The sequence below is a fragment of the Pelmatolapia mariae genome, linkage group LG16_19 (assembly GCF_036321145.2).
Source record: "Pelmatolapia mariae isolate MD_Pm_ZW linkage group LG16_19, Pm_UMD_F_2, whole genome shotgun sequence".
Classification (NCBI taxonomy): domain Eukaryota; kingdom Metazoa; phylum Chordata; class Actinopteri; order Cichliformes; family Cichlidae; genus Pelmatolapia; species Pelmatolapia mariae.
In genome coordinates this window covers 60,234,485-60,260,133 of record NC_086241.1, presented here as the reverse complement: position 1 = coordinate 60,260,133, position 25,649 = coordinate 60,234,485, and the positions used below count along the sequence as shown (strand labels likewise).

The following is a 25,649-nucleotide window of genomic DNA, read 5'->3' as shown; positions in this document are numbered from 1 at the left end:
GCGTGAAATGGCGGAAGTGAGCCAAACCCTTGCTAGGTACTGACATATGGGTATATAAACATGCTGTTTTCAGCCGCTCTGTTGCAAAGACCACTCTCTTATGTTGACCTTTGACATTTCACAATGAACCTATATGAAGAAAGCAACATAAAGTAGGACAATCATGTAGTTACTGTGTAGTTATTATCAAATACATGGCAGCTGTTTTTTACGTCACTGAAAGGTGCTTGGCAATATTTGAATTATGGGAAGTTTGTGACTTTAATATATGTGTGCACAGTCAGATTAAAGTTTAACCACCATTTTAGATACTTTATCTTTTAAAAAGGTGCTTTCCATGCCCCAAGTGTCTTGAACACCTTGGTCTACGTGTATAAGTGTGTGTATTTCGCTTTATTTTTGCTTCTCTTATAGTGTTATCCCCAATGTTGAGGGGGAAGGCAAGTTCAAGAAGAGCAGCGATGTTGCTTTTTACAGGTGTGTTGCAGTTAAAGTGATTTTATTGTGTTTTGTTGGACTTGAGCCAGTGTCTAAGTAATTAAGTAAGTAAGTCACGTTTATTTATTTACCGTTGTAAAGAACTATTAAAAATAATTAACATCAATAGAGAACCATGTTGAAACACAATGAAAGCTAATACAAACGTTTAAATTCACCCTGGACAGGTCGCCAGTCTGTCGCAGGGCTAACATACAGGGACAGACAACCATTCGCACTCACATATTTACACCTAGTGGCAATTTGGGATATCCAATTAACCTATCCCCACAAACTGCATGTCTTTGGACGGTGGGAGGAAGCCGGAGTACCCGGAAAGAACCCACGCAAACTCCACACAGAAAGACCCCGGCCTGACGTTGGAATTGAACTCAGGACCTTCTTGCTGTGCGGCAACAGTGCTAACCACCGTGCCACCGTGCGGCCCCTGATTAAACAGAAATGTTTAAACTGTTTTTAAAAGGTAGCTTACTAGAATTAATTTGGTGTGGCTCAAATACAATGAGATGAATTTTCTAAGCCGATAAGTGGTAAGCGCAATAATCTGGTCTAACTCTAAAACCTCTCTAAAATTGAAAAGTATTTGAATCTCATCACTGATGTTTATTTTCGCTTGCTTTTAAGGCGGCAGATCCAGGATCCAAACATGCAGCATCGGGCTCTTTTGGACACCATGGTGCTCACAGAGAAGGGGGCACGTTTTGAATTGCTGGAAGCAGACTCGCAGGTTAGTGTTACTTTAAAAAAGTTTCTTTAATCAAGTTTAAACATCATTTAGACAGCACAGATCAATGTTTTGACCTTTGATTATGCCCACAATTGTGAATGACACTTGAAGAAGAGTTCTTTTTCTATAAGCTTACTCTTTTCACAGACCAGGCTGCTTCTTTCTTTGTCCCCGTCCAAACACGGCATTGTAAGGATAACAATAGATGAATTCCAGCCTATAAAGGCACGCTATCGAGTTCCAGATGTGTTATCCGGGGAACCACAATGTGAACAGTAAGCGATGTATCATTTTTATATTATGATGTCATGTTACACCAGCACTTCTTTATCCAGTCCCCTTTAGTATTTCTGACAGCCTAAGAACTTCTACAGTTGTGAGAGAAATTATTAATTGTTCATATCAATAAAAGACAAGTTTATAGATCTAGGTTTAACTCACAGGATTGCTGCAACTGGAAATTAGTTGACCTTTACCCCTCATCCTTTGGTAGATTAAGAGTGGAGAAACAGACTAAGGACTCAGTCACGCTTTCTTGGTCTTTCGGACGTTATCAGCTCCGTGTGTGGCATTCTCCTTTCCGACTGGAGATCCTGTGTGAGCAGGAAGCGATGGTCACATTCAACTCTAAGGACAAACTGTGGTTTGAGAGACTGCAGCATCGACCCAGGTGAGATTTGCAGGAAACAGATGTGCAGCAGATAATTGTTTATATTATATAGTTGACTGCATTTCTTTTCTTTATTCTGTATTCTTCTGCTGGGCCACATGTCATGGTAGCGAGGTAAGAAAATAGAAGCACATCTGAAACTGCAGCTTAATTTTGAAGCTTAATAAGGTCTGTGAATGCCATTGTTCTTTGTTGCTTTTATTTCAGCTTCAAGACGAGCGGAAAAGTTCATTATGGAAGGAGACATTCAAGCAGTTTGTGGATATCAAGGCTAATGGTTTGTGCCTCTACTTGAATATTTTACCAGCAACTATCTCAGTTTGGTGTACTGTGTTCACATTTTTATGATCATAAATTACAGGCAAGTGTACATTTACGGAGCTTAAAATTCAAGGAACAGAGTGTACTCTAAACTTTATACTGAGAGACACATGTTGTGCACCTTCAGGTCCCGGCAGCATTGGAGCAGACCTCTGTCTTCATGGGTTCAGGCATGTGTATGGTCTACCCCAACACGCAGACAACTTTCAGCTCAGAGACACAAGGTACACGCGATGGTGTTTGTGTCTTCATTTGTAAAAGTGTAATTTATCTGTGCATCCTGGAGGCAGGAGAGAGAGTTGACAATTTTTAAAAAATGTGTGTCATTTCAGAGATGGTGAGCCTTACCGGCTGTACAACTTGGATGTTTTTGCCTATCCACTGTACAGTCGTCTCGGACTGTATGGATCTGTGCCATTGATGGTGGCCCACAAGCCAGACAGGACTCTGGGTGTATTTTGGCTGAATGCATCAGAGACTTTTATAAACATTCAGTACTCCCCCTCTGACCATCAGGTGACCTTTGTTTCTGTGCTGTCTGTATTTTACAGTGACCATGAAGCAAAAAGATACTTTTCTACTGCTCAGTAACCCTCTGTCTCACACAGGATGATGAAACCCCTCCAGTTAAACGGAGGCGGGCTGATCCTCAGACCGATGTCCACTGGCTGTCAGAAAGTGGTATGATTGACTGCATGGTTCTGCTTGGGCCCAGTCCACAGCAACTTTTCGCCCAGTATGCTCAGCTGACAGGTGAGAATGTGGCTCTGAAATTATGGTACCCAAAAATAAATACAAAAATTAAGCTCTCAAAGACTCAAACTTTACTTGTCTGTCCTCCCTGTGTCAGGATATCAAGCCCTGCCCCCTCTGTTTGCCCTCGGGTACCACCAGTGCCGATGGAACTACATTGATGAAGCTGACGTGAAGTCTGTGGATGCTGGATTTGATCGCCACAGTATTCCTTACGATGTCATCTGGCTGGACATTGAGCACACAGATGGAAAGCGGTACTTTACCTGGGATCCTGTTCATTTCCCTGAACCAGCCAAGCTGCAGCAGCACCTGGAGAAGAAAAACAGGAAGGTCAGTTTTACAGTGCAAAACATGCATCATCTAGAGAAATTGTTTTGCTTTGATACGTTAAGATGTTTTCTGTTATATCTCTTCAGCTGGTCATTATAAGTGATCCACACATTAAGGTTGATCCTTCTTGGTCCCTCTACTGTGAGGCCAGAGACGGAGGGCATTTTGTCAAGGACAGAGAGGGACAGATCTTTAAGGGCTCATGCTGGCCAGGTAATGGGAAAAAAATCTACTGTTTAATGCTAACAAATGTGACATATACTGGACTTTGAAAAGCCTGTGTTAACATGTTGGCTGTATGTACTTGATGTGTATGCGTGATGTTGTCATATGCATCTTCTTTGTAAATGGAGTTATGTTAACTTCCCCTACAGGCGAATCCTCCTACCTTGATTTCAGCAGTTCAGCTACTCGAGCATGGTACTCCAGATGCTTCAGCTTGGATAAATACAAAGTAAGGCTCAGAAGCTATCAGCCATGTTTAAACAGAAATGATGCATAATGCAAAGCTACTCGGGACCAGAGCAGAGCAGCAAAAGGCTGAAGAATAATTAAGCTGTGTTTTCTTCTTATGTTGTGGTACCAGTGAAATAAAATGAAACTTTTTAAAAGCATCTTAAATAATTTAATGCTTTAGTCCTTGACAAAGATTTCATCTCATATTATTTGTTTTTTGTCCACCTAATACTGAGATTGTCTGCTCGGTAGTGATGGTGTTTATTTATGATACAGGGATCAACACCTTCGTTGTTTGTGTGGAACGATATGAACGAACCATCTGTGTTCAGCGGCCCAGAGCTGACGATGCCAAAGGATGCAGTGCATTGTGGGGACTGGGAACACAGAGATTTACACAACCTGTATGGTTTTTACCAGGTAAGCAATCTCTTAAAGGGAAGGCCTGATGTGTTTTGTTACTTTAAGCACAAAAAATCTGCTTTTCTTCTCTTGATGGAAAAATGTTATTTTGTCCTTCAAGTAACTCTAAAAGTACCTATCAATATCCAGAGTAGTTAAGTTGTGAAGACAGTTTTTAAAGAGTAAAGCCTCCAAGCCTATTCTGTATAATAAAAATAAAATAATTAAAAAAATATTTTTATTTAACAGCACATGGCAACAGTGGAGGGTCTAATCACTCGTTCGGGTGGCTTAGAGAGACCGTTCGTCCTCTCGCGCTCTTTCTTTGCAGGGTCACAGAGACTTGGTAAGCTATTTAAATGGGAAAATGAAAATGCTTCCATCCTCTCCATATTTCCGCATATCCATGCTTAACTGTGCCATTTGTTGTAATTGGCTTTGTTTGGGATACAGGAGCAGTGTGGACTGGTGATAATGTTGCCAACTGGGAGTATCTGAAGATCTCAGTTCCAATGGTGTTGTCCCTGAGTCTGGCAGGCATAGCGTTTTGTGGAGGTGACGACATTATTGTTTATGGATTAAATTATTTAAACACTAAACAGAATTATTATTGACTAGTCAGACAGGGATGTTAATGCTTCTTTTTCAGTCAACATGTAAGTTTCTTTTGTTGGTGCAGAGATATTAATGAAGTACACACTATACTAGCTTTTAACTTAAATCTAGTTGAGTAGTTGCTTATATATTCAGTAAGTATGGGATATATTACTGCATACTGTCATGTGCTGCTGTTTATCATTAGTCTCTGTTTTTGGTGTTTCAGCTGATGTTGGTGGGTTCATCCAGGATCCAGAGCCAGAGTTGCTGGTTCGCTGGTACCAGGCAGCTGCCCTGCAGCCATTTTTCCGCGGTCACTCTGCAAATGTGACAAACCGTCGGGAACCCTGGCTTTTTGGGGACGAGGTGACTGCAGCAATCCGCACTGTAATCCAACAAAGGTACTACTAGAGAGGTGTCAGTGTCGGTTACTTGAACACCATGTATAGATTGAACATAACCTTTAGAGCAGCGGTCCCCAACCCCTGGGCCATGGACCGGTGCCGGTCCGTGAGTCGTTTGGTATCGGGCCGCGAGAGTTGAGGCTCGGCTGTGAAATTTGTGATTCTCAGGGTTTTTATCGTTAACTCGGTTTCCCTGTGTCTTTTCCCATGTTGTAGTTGTGTCTTATTTTGAAAGAACTATTTACGCGTCACCATAGCGACCAGAGAGCATTAAGGGGGAGAGAGGAGGATGTTACTCTCAATGTTGTTGGCGCATTTCAGGAGGACGCTGCTAATAAAGTTACACAATTACACAGTGAATTCGAGTTTATTATTATATTTACAAAATACCACAGTTTTTGTCTTGGTTGTATCATTTTATTTTGTTGTATTTATCTGCGACACCTTAAAGGCCAGTCCGTGAAAATATTGTCTGACATTAAACCGGTCCAAGGTTGGGGACCGCTGCTTTAGAGGACGGGTTGTGAAAAACATTGTTGGGATGTGACATTCGGTGAATCGAAAACAATGTTAGATCCAGTCGAAGACAGTTTCACTAATGCCAGCTAACAGCAGCTAACAGTGGCTAACAGTTCAGGATATCCTCGACAACTCACCTCAGTATCGCTGTTATCACACAGATGTGAGATGTTCTGACTTGTTAACTTGTATTGGACCTGTTTCACAAAGTTTTACAGCCTCCTACCGAGTAAATAAAGATGGTTGCTTCTCATCCGGCATTGACAGCTGAGGTAAAGAGTGGACTGACAACCTGCCTACTGACACATATTTCTTTTCTTTTCTTTTCTAATTTATTGCCAAGTGTTGATATTATTCAAATACATTGAAATATAGTGTGTACAACAATGTTTTTATACAAAGAATACAAGAGACATACCAGCTGGCCACAGCCATTATGGGGTACACTCTAAATTGAATGTTTTTGATCTCTCTTGGTTGACTAAAACATGTTTGTCCTACAGCAGCCACTGTAGCTAGGATGCAATTCAAATGCAGTGTATGCATTTGAATTGAGAGTTGACTTCGGTCTGCAACCTACTGACCTCTAGTGGTGATAGTGTATATACAGTAGCTTTAACATAAATGTCAACGTGAGGGACAAGATACAAATTTAACATGTTTCATTAGGTTCTTCTGCCTTTGGTAAAACGCTTATTGTCTGACTATCTCATAATCCAGAGTCCATTTTGTCTGTTCTCAGGTACAGTCTGCTGCCCTATTGGTACACGCTGTTTCACCAGGCTCACACGTCTGCGTTGCCTCCACTCAGGTTAGTCCTGGTGCTGTCTACTGTTCAAATATAGCAGCTGCAGCTACACCTCTGTTAACTTAAGTCATTATTACATCTGTGGAGACAAGATCAGGGGAACATCATGCTATTAATGTTCACTTTATAAGGCTCTCATTTTAAAGCTAGTTTAACTTGGATGTGGCCTCTAATTCAATTTAAAACTATACAGACCTCTGTGGGTGGAGTTCCCAGAAGAAGAGAGCACCTTCAGTGTGGACAGCCAGTACATGCTTGGTGATAAAAACTTTTCATCTTTGCATGATTTCTCTGTGTACCCTGGAAATATTGCACTTTCATTTTTTCTTAGTTAAACTTTGCTTCATTTTATGTAGGAGGAGCACTGCTGGCCTGTCCTGTAACTGAACCAGGCATCCAAGAAATCAAAGTCTTACTTCCTGGATCTGACGAGGTACTGTGTTATATATATTTTAATATCGTCATGTTACACTTGATTGTGGATGTTATTCACATTTTTTGTCTGTTTTAGATTTGGTATGACATCCATTCTGCACTGGTATACAAAGGAGGCAGGACTCTGAGCCTTCCTGTCACCCTGGACACAGTAAGTTTAGACGACAATTTTACGTGTGTTATTTTTTTAAAGTCAGATGATCTGTTATCTGTCAGTTGACTCTGATGTTTCTTCTGCTCAGGTTCCAGTATTCCAGCGCGGTGGCTCGGTAGTTTGCAGATCAGTAGGAAGTTGCTCCTGCACAGCTGAGCTTCGGCAGCTCCCCCTCTCTGTTACTGTGGCTTTAAACTCTCAGGTAACTTGTGCAGGATACTGGAATCCTACACTGATGGGATCGTATTTCCATACTGATAAAACTTAATTTTTTTCCATGAGCCTGAATTTCGCTCTCTGAATTTCACACAAAGATTTAATCTACGGCCTTTCTGTTGTCCCTTTTTTTCTAATACTGATTCCAGTATGTTTCAGTTGCAGTGTTTCAGTTGCAGTGAAATATACTGGAAACATACTGATTCCAGTATGTTTCATTCTGTATTGAGTTTTTTTCCTGAGATTTTACTTTGGGGTCCAGATGCTAGTATAGAAACAATTCCACCAGAGGGTGCCAAACGTTTGTGGACCACAAGCTTTATACAAGTACTTGTCCAAATTTTTATAGAAGCTTGTTTCTGCTGTTAAAAAAAAACATTTTTGCCAACCGTAAGTCAAAATTTGGGGTCATTGTCTCAAAATTTCAACTTAACCACTTGGAATTTACAGTTATTTAAGTTAACAAGTCAAAAATGTGAGATAATAACATGAAAAATTGACTTATGGTTGGCAAAAAAAAGTTTTTTTTCATTGGCAGAAACAAGTCATACCACTTACCATGTGGTTGATCAAAAAAAAAATCCATAACAACCTACAACAGATCATGACTAGTAGAAAAACAGATAATCAATCAGTGTGTTCTATTTATTTCAGTGAGAAATTCATAAATATCTTTCAGTCATGATTCAAAACTTACAGTTACAGTTACCTGAGTAAAAGAGAATGGAAATAAAATAATGTACTTACTTATTAAAATGTTTTTTTATTTTTATAAATTGTAAATATATATTTTTTAAACTTATTTCATTCAGTTCTCCAGGTCACTGTTATCTATTAATATTTAACTTAGTTTTAAAAACATGATTTTACAGTCTCACATAGTTATACTAATAACAGAACAATTATTCAAATTCACTAATTTTCATCAATAATGATCATGTATTTGTTCACAATTACTGTCTATGTAAATTAAGAGTTTCTTAATTCACTGATGTACACATGTTTGCTAAATTGTAAATATAAAAAATAAAAAAAATATAAAAAATAAATATCATAATATTATGCAATGTGTTTCATCAGAGACTTGTGCCGTGGTGCATATCAGTCAATTAATTAGATGCAGGCTAATAAGGATTTATTTAAATGCATTATTTTATGTAATTAACCAAATTCAGAACAGGACTGTGTGTAATGTATCAACTTGTTGCCTTTGGCTCATTTCACTGATATAATTTCAGCCTTTTGGAAAGAAATTGCACATGTCTAAACTCTTTGTATTCAACAATGCTAATTAATGTAGAAGCTGTCTGTATACAGGTTTATTTCAGTGCCTGCTCAAAGATTTGAAGGTAAACTAATACTTATTAAAATTGAGTTTTTATTATGCCAAATCTTTAAGCTACAACTACTGGGAGCTTTTTATGCAAATTGTGACATTTGCATCTTTTAATTAGTGAAGCCCTGACTGCAATCTCCTCTCTCCGCAGGGCACTGCTGATGGTGAGTTGTACCTGGATGACGGCCACTCGTTCAGATACCGTGACAGAAAGGCCTTCTGTCTGCGCAGGTTCAGCATGCTGTCAGGCCGTCTGCTCTGCCGGTGAGTCACATTCACACTTCCAAGATGGGCTCCAGTTTTATGCCACGTGTGAAAAAGAGAGACTGTTTGTCATGTTAAAATAACATTAAATATTTTTAAGGAGAATAACTCATGACAATATGATTTACTGTTGTTGGTGCTGCTTGTCTCAGTCCTGCCAGTGAAGAAGGAACATTTGACTGTAGTACAGTCATACAGTCAGTCACCATCCTGGGGGTCAAGAGCAAACCATCCACAGTGATTGTGCATGCATCAGGTAAGGAGATCTGGCATTGATGTAAGGTTTATGGATAAATGACATTCACAATAAAAGAAACACCCACTTATACCAGCATGACTCCAGAGAACAAGCCTCCAAAACAACCACCGTCAAATAACACATGCAGTTATTGTGTGTCATGTTATTCTGGTTGGCTTTTGAGATATATCTGTGTATGAATGTGTGTTTTTAACATCAGTAAGTAATTTGCCTGTTTCTTACCTTAAGAATGCATTTTATTGTCCTTGAATGCAATTGGATTTTATTGCCACTGAAGTAAGTTGTGGCCTGTAAACAGTAAAACGATATTTAGCACCCAACCTTTCCTACTACCTTCCTGTTGTCTGTTTAGTTTCGTATATTCCTCTGCATGTATGTTCTGCAGGTTTATTCCCTGTGGTACACACACGCATTATTTTAGTAAATGAAACCAGGTTATTCTAGAAAAACAACCAAAAAAGCAAAAAGAAAGCAAATGCACTTTTAAGTTATTAAAGTATTTCAGTTGATAAAGTTTTTTTGTGAACAACATTTGCCCATTTTATATTTGATGTTTCAAAAAGTTGAGACGCAGGACAACAAAAGACAAAAACGTTGTTTCATGCAAGAATAAAAACACTCATTAACTAATTAGATTAACTGATGAAAGGGCAGCAATATACTCTACATGTCTCTGCCTCTCCCTGGTGGGAAGAAAAAAGTATCCCCCCTGCGTCTTGAAATCAGTCTACGACACAAACAATAAAACTGGAAATTCACTTTCAGCAATCCTGGTTCCACAACAGCAAATGTGACATAGACAAGTCAACATGCACCAGCGTTTCCTTATGAAAACAATTAAATAATAAAGAACAGAACTGAGACTTAAACCTTCTTATTTCAACTTTTTGATGTCTGTGATATCCTGCAGTTCAATATCCTCCCTGTAAATTTGTCTCTAAATAAATCTTATGTGGACGGGTTGTTGGCTTTAGAGCTGATTGTGCAACTGTTGAAAAACATCAGTCCTAACCTGACTGTAACTCACTGAATAATTCACAAGTTAGAACTTGCGGCCCATGATGCTGTAAAACACGTGACAGTGGGGGTCATTTTCACAAAATTAATGACTTTTAAACTCCAAAAACCTGCTGCTAATATCAGGATCAGATCTATGGGACAGGGTCACTTTCCTCCTGAGATTTGCAGATGTGCGTAAAAGAGAGCGAGGTGATGCTGTCTGTCAGTAAAACAAACTATAACAGGAATCTAACAGTCTGGAGCAAAATATGTATCTATGTTTTAAAACTAGCAGCATTTTGAGCTGTTGCATTTTGACAAAATTTCATATTAAACATGGAGGTTAAATAGCACAGGGGAGTTAATTTTGGCATGTTAAACTGGTTGTAATGTTACGTTTGTCTTCTGTGTCTGTTTTTTTCTCTCACAAATCTCATCCTGTGATTGGGTAAAAACAGTACATAAAAAGGTACCAGATTGCACAAACACTTAAAAATCGTATGTTTTTAAAGGTAAAATTGCAAATAGGTGGGAAGGGTGAAATCAATAATAGCATTAAAATACTCAGATAATCTATTGGTCAAGTCCAAAGACAAATAACCCAGTTGCTATTCCTAGTGGTGACACCGATTCTTTTTCACTACATCCAGAAATAGAAGCTACATTTCTTCCATGTAAAGAAAAAAAGACATTAAATATTTAGTAATGTTGCTTCAATTTCTGTCTCCAAGCTCATTTAAAATGGATTGTGGCAAATGGGAAAACTGTCCTGTCTAATGAGTCTGCATTTGAAATTCATGTATTGTATCCTCAGCATGACAGAGGAGTAGACCCATGTGTTGTGTTATCAAATGCACAGTTCAGACAACAGCATCTGTGATGGTTACAGGGGTATAAAGAGTATAAGGGTTAGAGGAAACAAATGCACAACAACATTGACTGAATAATTTAACAAAAGGCAAACTTTAAAGCTGATCAGACTTTACCAAAAAGTAAAATATCTGCAGAAGGAATAAAAAGAAAACAAACCCAGGCAGCACACGGGGGATATAAATGAGTCTACATAGGTAACAGATTGCACAGGAACCTTGTTGAATCCATACCATGAAGATGGTTTGAGTGTATGCTTTAATTAAGAAAAGAAAGCTGTCATAGAAACATTTGGAATCTTAGGAATTTGTTCCCTAATCTGTGTATCGATTTAAAAAAACTCTAAAAAGGTAAAGCATCACCCGTTTTCCTTTTATCACCAGGTGCTAAGGACATTTCAGCTGCATTTCAGTACATGGAAACCTGCTGCAAGCTGACTGTGAACAGTGTAAACCTCAGCGTGGCGATGGAGTGGGAAATACAGATACGATGATTGTGGATATGTCAGTGATTGAGTTCCTTTATCTGGATTTCTTCATCCTACCAAGAAAACGTCCAGTTAAATTGCCCATTTTAATAACTGTCAACTACAGAACTTGCCTGAATACATTTCATTGAAAAATAAATTGATAATTGTTTGATGGTGTGGACACTGATGGCATTCAGAGCATATGCTCATTTCTGTGCTCTAAACAAAATCTTCACAAAATTTTAATCACTTTATAAAATAATATCCATAAATCTTTGGACACTGAGATAAAGCCTGTTTTTTTCTGTTTACCATAACCTATTGAAATTGTGGTCATGTGATAAATATGGACTCAAAGTGTACGCGCTACTGAAATTTGTGCAGTTATTTACATAGATTGCAGTAACTACTAAAGAATCACAGCCATTTGTATAAACAGTCTCCTGTTTTCAGTGGTTCAAATGCAATTAGAAATAAAAAATAATTATAAATTAAAAAATTAAATACTTGGAAATATTGGAGATATCCACTGAATAGATGCTTTTCTAAGAAGAAGAATGTAGTTATTTTTTAATCATCGTATGGACATTTTTAAATTCTTGTTACAATGTGTAGCTTATACACCAATTTTTTAAAAGGTTACATCTTATCAACTACAGCCTAAGTGCCTTATCTTCTTAATTTAGCTGAACCACAATAGAAGAATCAGTGGGGATCGTGGATATATATAAACATCAGTGTTTAGTCTCGAATCCTCTTAGCCCTCAAATCCAAAAGATTTGCCAGCAACAAAAAAGTAACGGGGAAAAACATTTCCAGAACAGTCAGGATATCAGAAGAACCCTGACGTTAGGTGACTATCTAAAAATATTTCTGTATTCAACTTCATTCATGCTACTGTCCTATGATTACATGTTGGCACATGGTTTTCTTTGAGTACTGTACTTTACCTTGACACTGCCTTGTCCCTATAGACTGAGCTTTGCTGACTGAATCCTGGTCTGTGAGGACAAATATTTTAAAAAATGCAATCTTTTATTTTTATTGAATGTTTTTAAACAATTATGATTTACAAGTTATTTTTAATTCTAAAGCTTGACTGAATAAATAGCGATGTGCAGCTTCTGATTTTGATGTTTCTAACTCTTTTATTGTTGCTGGATCTCCACCAAATTACTATGATAATTTGTTGCATGTGGTGCTCTGTTTATTATTTGTTCTGTTTAACAAAACCCAAATGATTAGATGGAGTTTTTACTTTTCCTACCAGAGCTAAAAACGGATGGCTGTCCATAGCATTAGCCTGCTCCAGTTATGCTGAGACTGCTCAATGCTGAGCTCCATTGAGAATAGGTTTAAATGGATTGAATGCCTTCTGCTGAGGCAGGGCATCTACGGACCACTCTTTACATGCCCTCTGTCGCGGCCCGCTGGCCTTTGTGTCACCCAACAATGATGGCATCGGAGCGCCACTGCCGGGGAAAAATCATTGTTCACTTTGGCCAATGGGGACGCATCAAATGGACGTTTACGTGATATGCGAGTTTCTGTGCATATGTGTGTGTGTGAATGGTAATGCAAAGGTGAATGCATGTGAAGTGAACATCTCTTTCACATCAAGCGTTTGCATCTACTCTGTAACAAAGAAGAGGGGGACGTCACACCAAGAGAGAGCCAATCACATATTAGCTGTTTGGATTTATGCCAGGCCTTTTGGCTTGTAAGACTTTAGTACAAGTGGCAAAAGCCAGTTTTTTTTTTTCCAAAAAAAAAAGCCTGAGACAAGATGCCTTATACGCCATCTGGCTTTTTTTGCGACCGGTTGATCCGGGAACGAGAGAGGAGAGACGGGGAAGGATCTCTGAACAAGCCCTTGCGCTTCAACGGCCAGGACTATAACACCCTCAGACAGGAGTTCCTTCAGAGGAAGACCCTGTTTGAGGATGAGACTTTTCCGGCCACTGTGGAGTCTTTGGGCTTCAAGGAGCTCGGACACAAGTCCAACAAGGTCAAGAACATCGCCTGGAAGAGGCCCAAGGTAGGAGGGGGGACTCTGTTGGCACATGGAGAGGCACTTTGAAGTTAAATAAAGAGGGGGTGGACACATGGGAGGTGGGATGTTATTTTTGGTACACGGCAAATGAAAGCTGCAAAGAGAAACTGTATTTTTCCGGCCTGAAAAAGGAATTATTTTATGGTGAGAAGTGTTTGCTGCTGTGGAAATTTACCTGGAGATGCAGATGGGATGAAATACTCCACAGCAGTTCAGCTTTGAAGAAGCTGAGCTCAGTTTTCTTTATATAGCGTCAAATCACAACAACAGTCGCCTCAAGGCTCTTTATAATTTAAGGTAAAGACTCAACAATAATAGAGAGACCCCAACAATCACAAGCACTTGGCGACAGTGGGAAGGAAAAACTCCCTTTTTGCAGGAAAAATGGAATAAATTGACTGCATTCCCAAACAAACTGGGAGGGATTAAGTCTGTTTCATGTTTTTTACTCTAATTTCTCTAATAAGATTGGTGTTACCTAAGTCATACATGTAGAGAATACTACACCCTTATGACTCAGAGACATACATAACTGCTATAAGGCTAGTTCTTGTTCCATGTTTAACTGAAGTAAATTATTTGTGTTTATTTTCTGCAGGAAATCTGTGAAAATCCTCAGTTCATCGTTGGAGGAGCCAGTAGGACAGATATCTGCCAGGGAGATCTAGGTAAATTATGCTTCCTCTGGAATTTTAGGCCCACAATTTGATCACAGCGTCAGGCAATACCAGGTGATTTCTATTATGTGAAAAAAGCATTTTAATAACATTCAAAAGGGGAAAAGGGGAGGGACTAAAATTTCTTTTTAGCAAACTTCACTCGACAGCTTCTGACTTTTGACAGGATTGGGGCAAGCGCAGATCCAACACAGTCTGCAGTGACAGTCTTTATTAACAGGGTGGCAAAATATCCCAGCGATCCCCTCCACACGGCCTCTCAGCCTGCAGTGGCCTCCCCATATTGTGCTTACTCTTTTGGAAGGGAATCCAGCCAGCAGCATTTCTCATTGTTGTTTTGTTCAGACAGCAAATAAAGGGGTCCAAACGGGACAAAAGTCCTGGTAGACACTGTTAACCATTGAAATACTTACATTGTTCACAGCCCTTCGCAGCTAACACCCTGCTACACACCTGGTAAAAAAAACACGAGATCAGCACTCGGCAGCAATCTTTTACTCCTGGAATACAAGAAATGTCCAGGAGAGAATGTCCTGTCTGTGTTTCATCTGATTTTCAAAATTTCACTTCATATTCTTTATGTAGGCTGAGGGGTTTTTTCTCACAATTTTCACTGCACTGGAGAAGATTTTAAAATCAAATTTAGGAGTGGAATAGCTGCTTCCAAAGACATAACTACAAGTAATTTTTTGTGTCCAGGTGACTGCTGGTTGCTGGCTGCTATTGCCTGTCTCACCCTGAATGAGAAGCTTCTGTACCGTGTGGTCCCCCCGGACCAAAGCTTTTCAGAAGGTTATGGTGGAATCTTCCACTTCCAGGTCAGAGCCACCCGCCTGCAACCCTGAAATTATTCACACAATATACTTGGTTGAAATTTTTATTAATAATAACAATAACTATATTTGTGTAGTTCTTTTTAAAACACCCAAAGTGCTTTACAGTTTGCATAAAACCTCACATTAAAGAAAAGTGTGCAGGTCCTAGCATGACTGATGCACAACATTAATTCATTCCTGCATCCATTCATACATCAGATGTGAACCGCAGCCAAAAATAATGAGCAAAATATCTGAGAGCCGATCAAGAGAATTAATAATATACTAATTAAGAACAATATTTATCCAAATTAAACTGAAATACTTGAGGATTCTATTCTCTACAGTACATAATGTTATTAACAGAAATCCCTGCATCCAAGTGAAAATCACTGCAAAATCAGCACCAGTGATCACAGTTCATAACTGCATCCACAGAAGATAAAGTCAAAGTCCACCAAGGTGATGCAAGACTCTAATGTGTTGACATCAACTTAAAAAACTTGCATATATTTTTAAAAACTTCAGATTTCCCATTCTTTTTTATTCATGTTCTCCACAGTGCCCCCGTTTATTTTGGCTTTTGTCAATACATCTTTGTAAAATCAAGATTAATGAAGCAAATAATGAGGCATTCAGCAGTTGATGGTAGAACATTATGCATTATTTTTTAATAATTTTTCTGGCATTGTTATTATTTTAGGCACTTTCAAGCTTTCATCCTAGTGTCTCACATATGAGAGTTTGATCTTAGTCATACATGATTGGAGATTTTGAAATTTTAAGACTTCACTGTTGCTGACTATACAATGTTATCAATGTTATACAATGTTACATGTTTTTCATTAATTTGTGACATATTTTAGATTTAAAGATGAGTTGATTGAAAAAGAAAATAATCGCACAACTTAAAAAGTTCCTGGCAACACTTTAAATATATCATTGTCCTCCCGTTTATTTTAACACGTGATTCTGTGGATTGTTTCTCCTTCGTGATGTCCTTCTGCTCATCAGTTCTGGCGTTATGGTGACTGGGTGGATGTCATCATCGATGACCGCATCCCAACTTTCAACAACCAGCTGGTCTTCACTAAGTCCGCTGAGAGGAATGAGTTCTGGAGCGCCCTGCTGGAGAAGGCTTATGCCAAGTGAGTGTCTTTATGCTCGAGTGGTGGAAAGCAGAGCAAAATGGTGCTTTTTGGTAGTTTTATTCAACTGTTTAATCAGAATCATCAGAATCTGAATACTTTATTAATCCCAGAGAAAATTAAATGGTCACAGTTGCTCCAAGACCGTAAGAACAGTAACTAACTGAACTAAATTAAATTATTACTAATATTAAGTATTACAAAGTTACAAAATATAACAAATAGCTCTAAACATTATGATTCATGCAGTCATGGGTGTGGGAATTGCTCACGTTATTAGACATCCTTATACAAAATTAACTTCCTAAAGTCAATTTAAAGGCTTTATTGTTGCGCTGATAAGTTAATGCCTGAATGGACAAAAACTCTCTCTATGATCCAGGCTTCATGGTTCTTATGAGGCTCTGAAGGGTGGAAACACCACCGAGGCCATGGAGGACTTCACTGGTGGAGTCACTGAGTTCTACGAGATGAAGGAGGCTCCCAAAGAACTCTACAAGATCATGAAGAAAGCTCTGGAGAGAGGGTCGCTCATGGGCTGCTCCATCGATGTGAGGCACTGTTGTCTCTCCACACCTCTTCTCTAGTATTAGTGTCGGATGTTTTACTCTTGATAAATTTACACTAAAGCAGTCGAACCACCTCGCTGTGCTCAGATTTTAAAGACACGCATCACAGTCTCACTTGTGTCTTTTACATTTTGACATCTTCTCCGCTGTTAACTTCACATAAAGATGAGGTTAATTAAAGCCTACAATATGTTAACTTCAACCACCAGGTGTCATCAAAATCAAAGCAAGCTTTTCAGCTGCTATTAGGCTCCTCATTCAGAATTGTCATTATGCACAGTCGTGCTGGTGTTTGCATATTTATTTCATTTTATCCCCATTAAACTTCCATAAGCTGTTTTTTTTAATCTGCAGTCCCTGGTTCCTGCACGCTTTGAGACACGTACGGTGACGGGACTTGTGAAGGGACATGCCTACTCTGTGACAGCAGTGGAAGAGGTAAAGTAGTGTGTTTTGTCCAGTGAGATTACACCAGCCGCTCAGCAAAAAATTGACAGGAGTGTACGGCTGTATACTTTGAAGCCATGAATGCTGCATTAATATGAACAAAACGGGAAGATGATGGATTAATGTGAGTTCATATTAAACCTGAGAGTCTCTCTGAAATACCACAGTGCCGACCGTCTCAGCACAAGGAGTCTAAAGTTCGTCTGGTGCGTCTCAGGAACCCGTGGGGTCAGGTGGAATGGAATGGTCCCTGGAGTGACAAGTAAGAAATTTTTAACTTTTACAATTTTTAACCCTACTTTAGCTAAAAAACTCAGTATTTTAGTTTAATCCCTCTTTAGACTGTTTCACTATATCTAATATGTTTCCTCAACAGCTCCAAGGAGTGGGCCACACTTTCTAAGGCTGAAAAGGAGAAGCTTCAACATCAAAGTGCAGAAGATGGAGAATTCTGGTAAGTGAGATCTACAGTTTTTACTATTTTGCTACATTTGTCTGAATCTATAATCTTTCCTGGTCTCTTGAATTCCTGTACAGGATGTCATTTGAGGACTTTAAGAAGAACTACACCAAGATTGAGATCTGTAATCTCACCCCTGATGCGTTGGAGGATGATAAGATCCACAAGTGGACGGTTTCTGTGAATGAGGGGCGTTGGGTGAGAGGCTGCTCCGCTGGAGGATGCAGGAACTATCCTGGTAATCTGCTGTACAGATGTTAGTTAATCCTTTCTCACAAGAGAAGAACAGAGTGGTCTTTCACTTTACTAATACACCAAACGTGTGAAAAAGCTTTACATTGGCTGAAGAATAATGCACCTTCCACCCATTAATTTTCTACTACTTATCTGGTTTCGGGTCACAGAGGCAGCAGTCTAAGCAGAGAACCCCAGAATTCATCACCCACCCATCATTCCCGAATCATTCCCAAGCCATCCGAGAGATATAATCTCTCAAGGGAATCCTGGGGCTTCCCCAGTGCATAATTTGGATCCCCAATTTCCAGTTTAGGCACTTTTTATTCCCAAAATATAATGCATAAAGAACCTGACTGTCCTCTTTTTTAAATGGTGCATATGATATGATCGATAAGAGAGTAAGAGAACAGTAACCAACTCTTTTGCAGACACTTTCTGGACCAATCCTCAGTACCGCCTTCGCCTGCTGGAGGAGGATGATGACCCTGAGGACAACGAGGTGGCCTGCACCTTTGTTGTGGCGCTGATGCAGAAGAACAGACGGAAAGAGCGCAAGATGGGAGCCAACCTCTTCACCATCGGATTCGCCATTTACGAGGTGTCCACTTCAGTTCTTAGTCATCGTTCCAAGACTTTTCCCTTTTCCTCCCTCTGATGCTAATTTACTTTCACAGGTTTCCTTTTTGTACAGACAAAGATACGTCAATTTGATTAAGCCGTAGTTAAAATTAATGTTCTTACTGATGTTGCTATTTTCTCTCGACAGGTGCCAAAGGAGGTAAGGAAGGCATGAAAGGGATTCTCAGCAGTTTGCGAGTTAATTCCACCCTACACTTTATATTTTCATAGCCATTCTTCCAGTTTCTTTTTTCATCACCAACTTTAGCCCTGATGGAATTCTTCTGTACTATTTTGCATTTTTTGCTCTTTACATTGTGACTACCCCAAACCAGATGCATGGAAACAAGCAGCACATGCAGAAGGATTTCTTCCTATTCAACTCCTCCAAGGCGCGCTGTAAATCCTACATCAACCTGCGTGAGGTGACCCAGCGTTTCCGCCTGAGCCCCGGCGAGTACGTCATAGTCCCCTCCACATATGAGCCACATCAGGAGGGAGAGTTCATCCTGCGAGTCTTCTCTGAAAAGAAGAACACCTCAGAGTGAGTGGGAGAGGGTGATCAGGGTGGCCTAAGATGCCATGAAGTGGGAATGGTTATATAAGTAGTTTTCCTTCTAGTATGGTGCAGAATTGTAGTTGGATATGTTATGATCTTATATTTCTTAGTAGGGCTGGGTATTGGAATACAGCGCATTGGCTGTTTGCTAAGATAGTTATTTATCAACTTATTCCTATTACCGGGTGTCAAAGATAAAGTCAAAGCACTCTTTAATAATGAGGGTAGGGTTTGATCTTCATGGCAATAGAAATCTCAACACACAGTGGGGGAGCTTCAGTTTTCATTTTGCAGGGTTAACGTAATGAGGTATATTTTTTTCCAGACGTATCTTTTCCTCAAAATATCCAAAGGTTTTTAGTACCTAAATCTAACCTGCGAGTAAATATGAAAAAAAGGAGGACGCTTATCGTTCTGCATTAAATAATGCCAAAAAACACCTTGTGTCTGACAGAACAGCAGTATTTCAGATTCTAAGATTAGAATCTGTTATACAATAAAGGTTAGGGTAAACAAAGAGGTATACAGAAATTATTAAATATATTATATTGCGGTGCCTGTATTTAGATCAATGCATTTTACTTCCGAGTCCTGTACTATAAAGACAGTCAGTCTCATTTCAGTTCAGTTTTAATAGATAAAATTACAACAATACCCAGCCCAACTGTATGTGCAGTTTAATTGGACTTGGAGTTTATGAGGCATTTCTCTACCCTGTGTGTGCGGGTCTCTGTGTCTGTTAATGAGGGTGGGATTTTCTGCTTGGTGGGTGGGACACAAACCACCAAGAACAAACTATTTTAACGGCGATTTGATTTGTAGAATCAGAAGAAATCGGCCCGAGTTCGAAGCTGTTATGGAATCTTTTTTAGGACAAGCATCTTCAGATTTGGGGATGATCTGGTAAACTTTTTAAATATTTAGTACTGCATACTCAAGCCTCAACAAACATCTGCACCTCCCAACCATCCCACTGCTGCCCAGAGGACCAGACAGCATGCAGAGCCGGCCTGAACTCTGATGGACCCGGACTTGGGTGTGACTCAGGGTGTGGGACGGATGGGCTTTGAATTACCTAACATGGCTTTAGATCACAGTATACTATGACACCATTAGCTATGCAGGTCACAAATTACTTAAACTAATTAAAAATGGAAAGTTCTGGTAAGTGACAATCAAGTTTGCCCAAAATAAGAACAATCGGGAAGAACAAAACTTGACTGGAGGAAGCAGCAGGTGATACAAAACTAACAGCTCCATTTGCTCCATTAAGCGTTTTATGCAATCATTTTTATATTTTAGTGCAATGTGACTTTGGGGACTATAAGCCTATAAACTCCTTTATAATAAATCTGTCAGATGACTTACAGATTCAGCACATCAACATAATTAATGCAAAATTTGATGAGAATAAATTTGATGAATGCAGTAAAAAAAAAAAAAAAAAAGAAAAAAGCAGAGGCTTATAGTCCAGATGAGATGATGGTGTCACCGTGGTGACTGCTGTTTATTCGTCTTCACTCAGGGAGATAGAGAACAGGATCGAGGCTGACCATCCAGTGGTAAGTGTCCTCTTAGTTTTCCGGAGTGTGTAGAGCTACTGCAGCACAGGGATTGCCTTAATATTTCTTCCAAGTATATCTAAGTGTCTGGTTACTTTGGCAAGTTACAGAAATAAGCAGCAAAAAGCTTCAGCTGGTTTAGTTTATCTTATTTTGTTCTGGAATTGAGGATATAACCAGTTTGTAATGTAAAAAGTAAATAACTTGGAAAGGATCATCTTGAGAGTTTTTCCTTCTTATGCTTTGTGGCTCAATGACGCCTCAGCCAGCACCAGCTTCAGCGGGGGAAGAGAGCGAGGAGGACCAGCAGTTCCGGACTATTTTTCAGGAGATAGGTGGCGAGGTCAGTACAGAAAGACGAAGAGAGGCTTTAAATTAAAAAAAACCAAAAAAACATTTTGTGTTTTTCATTAGCAGAAAACATTAGGCGATTGTTGTACTTTGGAAAGTAATCTCCTGTCTCTTCTTTATTGGTGTCCCCCTCTGCTCTTCTTGTTCTCACAGGATATGGAAATAACAGCCAACGAACTGAGAAACGTTCTCAACAGAGTGATCACCAAGCGTAAGGCTGAACTTTCCACCATTATAAAACTTACAGGACACATGCACACATCAGTCCACAGCAGGCAATTCCCTGCTTGATCCATCAGCCACCAATTTTCTCAACCTTTTATCTAATTCAGGGCTGTTTATACACATGCAGGTAATTAAGGGGATTGAACACAGCTGTCATGGTTTGCTGTGTGGCAGGCAGGATGTAGGACCCAAATGCAGGACTCACACACAGGAATTTAGCTGAAAGCTGCAGCTTTATTGCTGGGAATCACTTACGATAAATACAAAACAAAACTCAAAACTTGAAACAAGAAAAATAAATAACACTAGAAAATAATATTTTATCTGCTTGAAAGTGAGCACTTAAAGCCAAAACTTCAGGAAAGGCCAATAGCAGCATGCTGTGTTTAACTGTCGTCCTCTAAGTGTTTTCACTCTTTACGTTCCCAGACAAGGACCTGAAGACGGAGGGTTTCAGCCTGGAGAGCTGCAGGAGCATGATTGCTCTGATGGACGTATCCTTTGTATCGAGTGCATCGGGCTGGCTGTGTTGTCTGTAGGAGGCACAACCTGCCGAGACCCAGGCAGGGTCTGTGATGGATGCTCATGGGGCTTGGGCCTCATTTCAGTCAGAAAACAGTGACATTTGCTTTTAACCTCTAACTTTGTGTGGTTTTAAGCAGTCTGTGTGTTTACTTTGGCAAGTTTATGATTTTTTTTCCCCCATTTCATTTGGCTCAATTTACCTAACTGAGAAAAGCCTTGTTGCACCACTCAAATGTGACAACACGACTGACACGGTACACCATTTTAGTCTTAACTATGTCTGCTCAGATGGATGGGACCGGTAGACTCAACCTTCAGGAGTTCAGACACCTGTGGAATAAGATCAAACAGTGGCAGGTGAGAAAACAGGTGTCAGTTTATTATTATATCAGAAATTATAGAATCGTTCTGCAGTAAGCTTCTGCTCAGCTTATTGTCATACATACCGATCATACCCGATTTCTTTCAGGGAATTTTTAAACACTATAACACCGACCAGTCCGGTATCAACAGTTACGAGATGAGGAATGCTGTCAATGATGCAGGTAATAACATAAAACGCAAATACAGTACTGTGCAAAAGTCTTGAACCACATCTCGTTTCTGGTTCATAATTTTTAAAGCGGTCTTGAGCAAAATAGTTCTTCAGGCTTTCTGAGATTTTCTTTGGACGTCTGCAGCTTTTTAATTTATTTTTAGTCCAGTCATTATAATGTACCATTTTCAGAGGAATGATTTGTTTGTTTGTTTAGCCACTTAACATTGACCTATGAATCATTCAAGCATAAAAATGCACCTAAGTCAAGGGATGAATCAGAAAACTTTGTTGGCAAATGATCTCAGTAGAAGGAGAGCTGTCAAGAAGCTATTTTAAGGAAAGGACACAGGGAGAAAAAGTCATACCAGATACTGACTTTCAAGCTCCTTAGAATTGTACAAACGGCTTTTTCCTTATATCATCTATTTCTGTGTACCTGCACCTATTTCCCATTTTCCATTCCAAATATAAAGAAATGAGGTATATTATATGAAATATATGAAATTACAGCTTCAACTCATCCTCTAAATGTTGTTGTCGCTGTACAGTCATGTGTCTCATGTCCCGCTCAGGCTTCCGTCTCAACAACCAGCTCTACGACATCATCACCATGCGCTACGCAAATGAGAGCATGAACATCGACTTCGACAGCTTCATCAGCTGTCTGGTCCGGCTCGAAGCCATGTTCAGTAAGTCAGTGAGATGGAGTTCATTTTTTTTTCTGACATTTTAGAGAATAACCTCTACACCAAACAACAACAACAAAAAAGCACATTTCCCTTCTTGTGCCTAACTGTATGCATTTGAAAGTTTCCAAGGATGCCAAATAATTCAGGTTGAATTTTGGGAAAATGTTGATTCATAGGCTGAACCATACAAAAACTTAAAAGTTAAAAATTGAGATGTAATTGAAAGATAGTGGGTCTGCTTACGGTACCTCATCTTAAAGGAAAGTTAACAGTCATGGCCAAAGGTTTGCCACTTCAGTTTTTATTCAAACTATTGTTTTGTTTAGTTTTTTTTTACATGTTTCTAAGTTAGAGTGAAGAACAATCATAAGCATTTGATAATGGCAAATAAATCAAATTTATGCAAAGAGTTCATCTTTATATGTGCAGTTCTCTGGATATCAGCTTATGGACCAAATCCTCATTGATGGCGATCCATTCCTGCTTTATTGGTGCTCCCAAGCTGATCACAATTAGTGGGATTGTGGTCTTTAACCTGCTTTTTAAGGGTGGCTTTTTTTGGGATAGCGAGTCCTTAAAAAGCCCACAAATTGTGATCAGTTTGGAGTGTAGAAAAGGCAGCAATGAATCACCGTCAATCATTATGTCCCAGAAGATGATATCCAGTAACCCACAGAAAACTGCAGAAGTAATGAAGAAGTACCTCAACACTGTAAATACTGACTCCATCCATCCATCCATTTTCTTCCACTTACTCAAATCAGGGTTTGGGGCTGGAGGCTATCCTAGCTGTCATCGGGCAAGTGGTGGAGTAAACTCTGAATAGGTTGCCAGTCTGTTGCAGGGTAATACACATAGAGACAAACAGCCATTCATGCTCACATTCACACCTACGAGCAATTTAGAATCACCAATTAACCCAACTCCATGCATGTTTTTGGGCTGTAGGAGGAAGCTCCACACAGAAAGGCCTCAGACTGGATTTGAAACCAGGACCTTTTTGCCCTAAATAAAAGCTTTTTGCATACATTTGCTTCATTTGCCAATAAAACTCTTACTAAATGCATAAGAATGTAAAAAAAAATCATCTAAAAACTGAAGCGAGGTACTGACATGAGTGTACTCTAGAATTGCATAGGAAGGCTATAGGAAGAGAGTCCCTGCAGTATAGTCAGTTTAATCAGATTAGACTGTGGTGTTTCTATGTACTTTATCATTTTTATTCAAACTTTTCTTCTGACATGACTGACAGGCCCACTGGATTAGTAAAAATGGCATTTGTTTCTCCAAACATTGTTTTTGTCATTTCTTTGTGTTTAAAACCAAGTGTAGTTTCATTTCTTTTGCCCCTTATATGAGATGAACCACACTCGTGTTGAACTGCAGCTGCAGTGTGATGTTTCTCTTCTCAGGGGCGTTCCAGGCCTTTGATAAGGATGGAGATGGTACCATCAGACTCAGTGTCCTGGAGGTACTAATCTTTGATGATAAAACACAGATGTAGATATATTTATTTAAAAGGTCAGCACTGGTAGCTCTGTAATCCAATGAACCTCTTCCTTGTGTCCATCTTTAGTGGCTCCAGCTGACCATGTACGCCTAGAAAGCCCAACCATCTCCCAGGTGAGCTCCACTCCATGCGAGGACCAGACCTGCCAGCCTTTACCTCAAAACTCAGTGTGCCTGACTACCGTTAGCCTTCATCCACCTCACCTTCAGCTCTGCTCCTTCTACTCCAAAATGTCCTTTCATTTGATCTTTTCCACTTTTCTCAGCAGGTCTCAAGCCTTTTGCATTTCCTTCTCTGCCTTTGTCCTCCCACCTCTTTCTCTCATCAAAATATCAGTCTCAGTCATAAGCTCTGTTCTGATTTTTTTTTTTTTTAAATACATACTTACCGTTAACATTTGTACCATCTCAGGCAGCAAACACATACGACCTCTTTTATTCTGTCATAATACCTCACAGAGCCTCACCCAGCAAAGCCACCTCTATACCATTCATATCCCCTGCTAACATCTCCTCCTTCAGCCTCCCTGTGTTTTCTTCTCCTTTTATCAAACTGAGCAGCAAGGCCTTTCTTCCTGTATTCATTCCAGTGAACTGGGCTCTCTGGTGGACAGTGAATAAAAACTGTGATTTACTCTCTAACCTGTTATTAACTAAGAATCTGTACAAGTAGGGCCTAACAAGGATTGAAAATATCACTGTTTCCTCATTAAGTTGTTTTATTTGCTGATTTTTTTTTTTTTTGTAAGCAATGAATCCACCTGATCGATCGGCCTGGACTCAATCACATATAATCCCACCCATCAGTAAAAAACATATATATTGTTTTCTGGTGGACAAACTCAGGCTTCTTGTGTTTATCTCAGCTGAAAAACTGTCCAGTTCTCCAGTGCTATTTGTGGATGGATGAAAAACAAGAAAACTGAGAAGCAATGGGTTTTTTCTTTCTTCCAAATTGGATTTTAAAGACTAAGGCTAATGGGTTGAACTGCAGCTTTGTTTTTTTTGTGATTTTCCTCTTAAGGCTTTGGTCTAATGAGTGTACTGCATTTTTAACCACTTTAACCAAAAGAATAAATGTGTAGTTACTGATTTGACTGCGTTACCAGTAATTAAGTTGTGAAACTGTGATAAATATGCAAATTTCAGTAAACACTGAGTGAAATAAGAAGAAAAC

The 25,649-nt window shown here is 39.4% G+C and overlaps 2 protein-coding genes across 3 annotated transcripts; both read left to right on the top strand.

Moving 5' to 3' along the window:
* The first annotated feature begins 7 nt into the window (after positions 1-7).
* On the top strand, positions 8-12,618 carry ganc (glucosidase, alpha; neutral C). Its single transcript, XM_065472084.1, has 24 exons — positions 8-36; positions 415-477; positions 1,123-1,225; positions 1,783-1,895; positions 2,006-2,009; positions 2,103-2,172; positions 2,344-2,440; positions 2,549-2,732; positions 2,825-2,969; positions 3,067-3,302; positions 3,389-3,515; positions 3,677-3,756; positions 4,035-4,178; positions 4,410-4,506; positions 4,614-4,715; positions 4,984-5,158; positions 6,423-6,491; positions 6,682-6,746; positions 6,845-6,921; positions 7,000-7,074; positions 7,166-7,279; positions 8,781-8,893; positions 9,046-9,149; positions 11,405-12,618. The coding sequence occupies exons 1-24, from the start codon at positions 8-10 to the stop codon at positions 11,512-11,514; spliced, it is 2,496 nt and encodes an 831-aa protein (XP_065328156.1). The 3' UTR covers positions 11,515-12,618.
* Positions 12,619-13,276: 658 nt separating this feature from the next.
* On the top strand, positions 13,277-25,066 carry capn3a (calpain 3a, (p94)). Of its 2 annotated transcripts, none has more exons than XM_063497206.1 (21): positions 13,277-13,528; positions 14,142-14,211; positions 14,920-15,038; positions 16,050-16,183; positions 16,566-16,734; positions 17,107-17,190; positions 17,367-17,461; positions 17,576-17,653; positions 17,737-17,897; positions 18,325-18,494; positions 18,663-18,674; positions 18,850-19,058; positions 20,599-20,635; positions 20,901-20,978; positions 21,140-21,197; positions 21,641-21,705; positions 22,025-22,093; positions 22,206-22,281; positions 22,847-22,963; positions 24,376-24,434; positions 24,540-25,066. In XM_063497206.1, exons 1-21 carry the CDS (start codon positions 13,277-13,279, stop codon positions 24,564-24,566), a joined length of 2,139 nt encoding a protein of 712 aa, XP_063353276.1. In that variant the 3' UTR covers positions 24,567-25,066. The 2 variants fall into 2 exon arrangements, with proteins under 2 accessions (XP_063353276.1, XP_063353275.1); XM_063497205.1 differs by having other exon boundaries at positions 20,901-21,004; positions 21,130-21,197.
* The last annotated feature ends 583 nt before the right edge of the window (positions 25,067-25,649 follow it).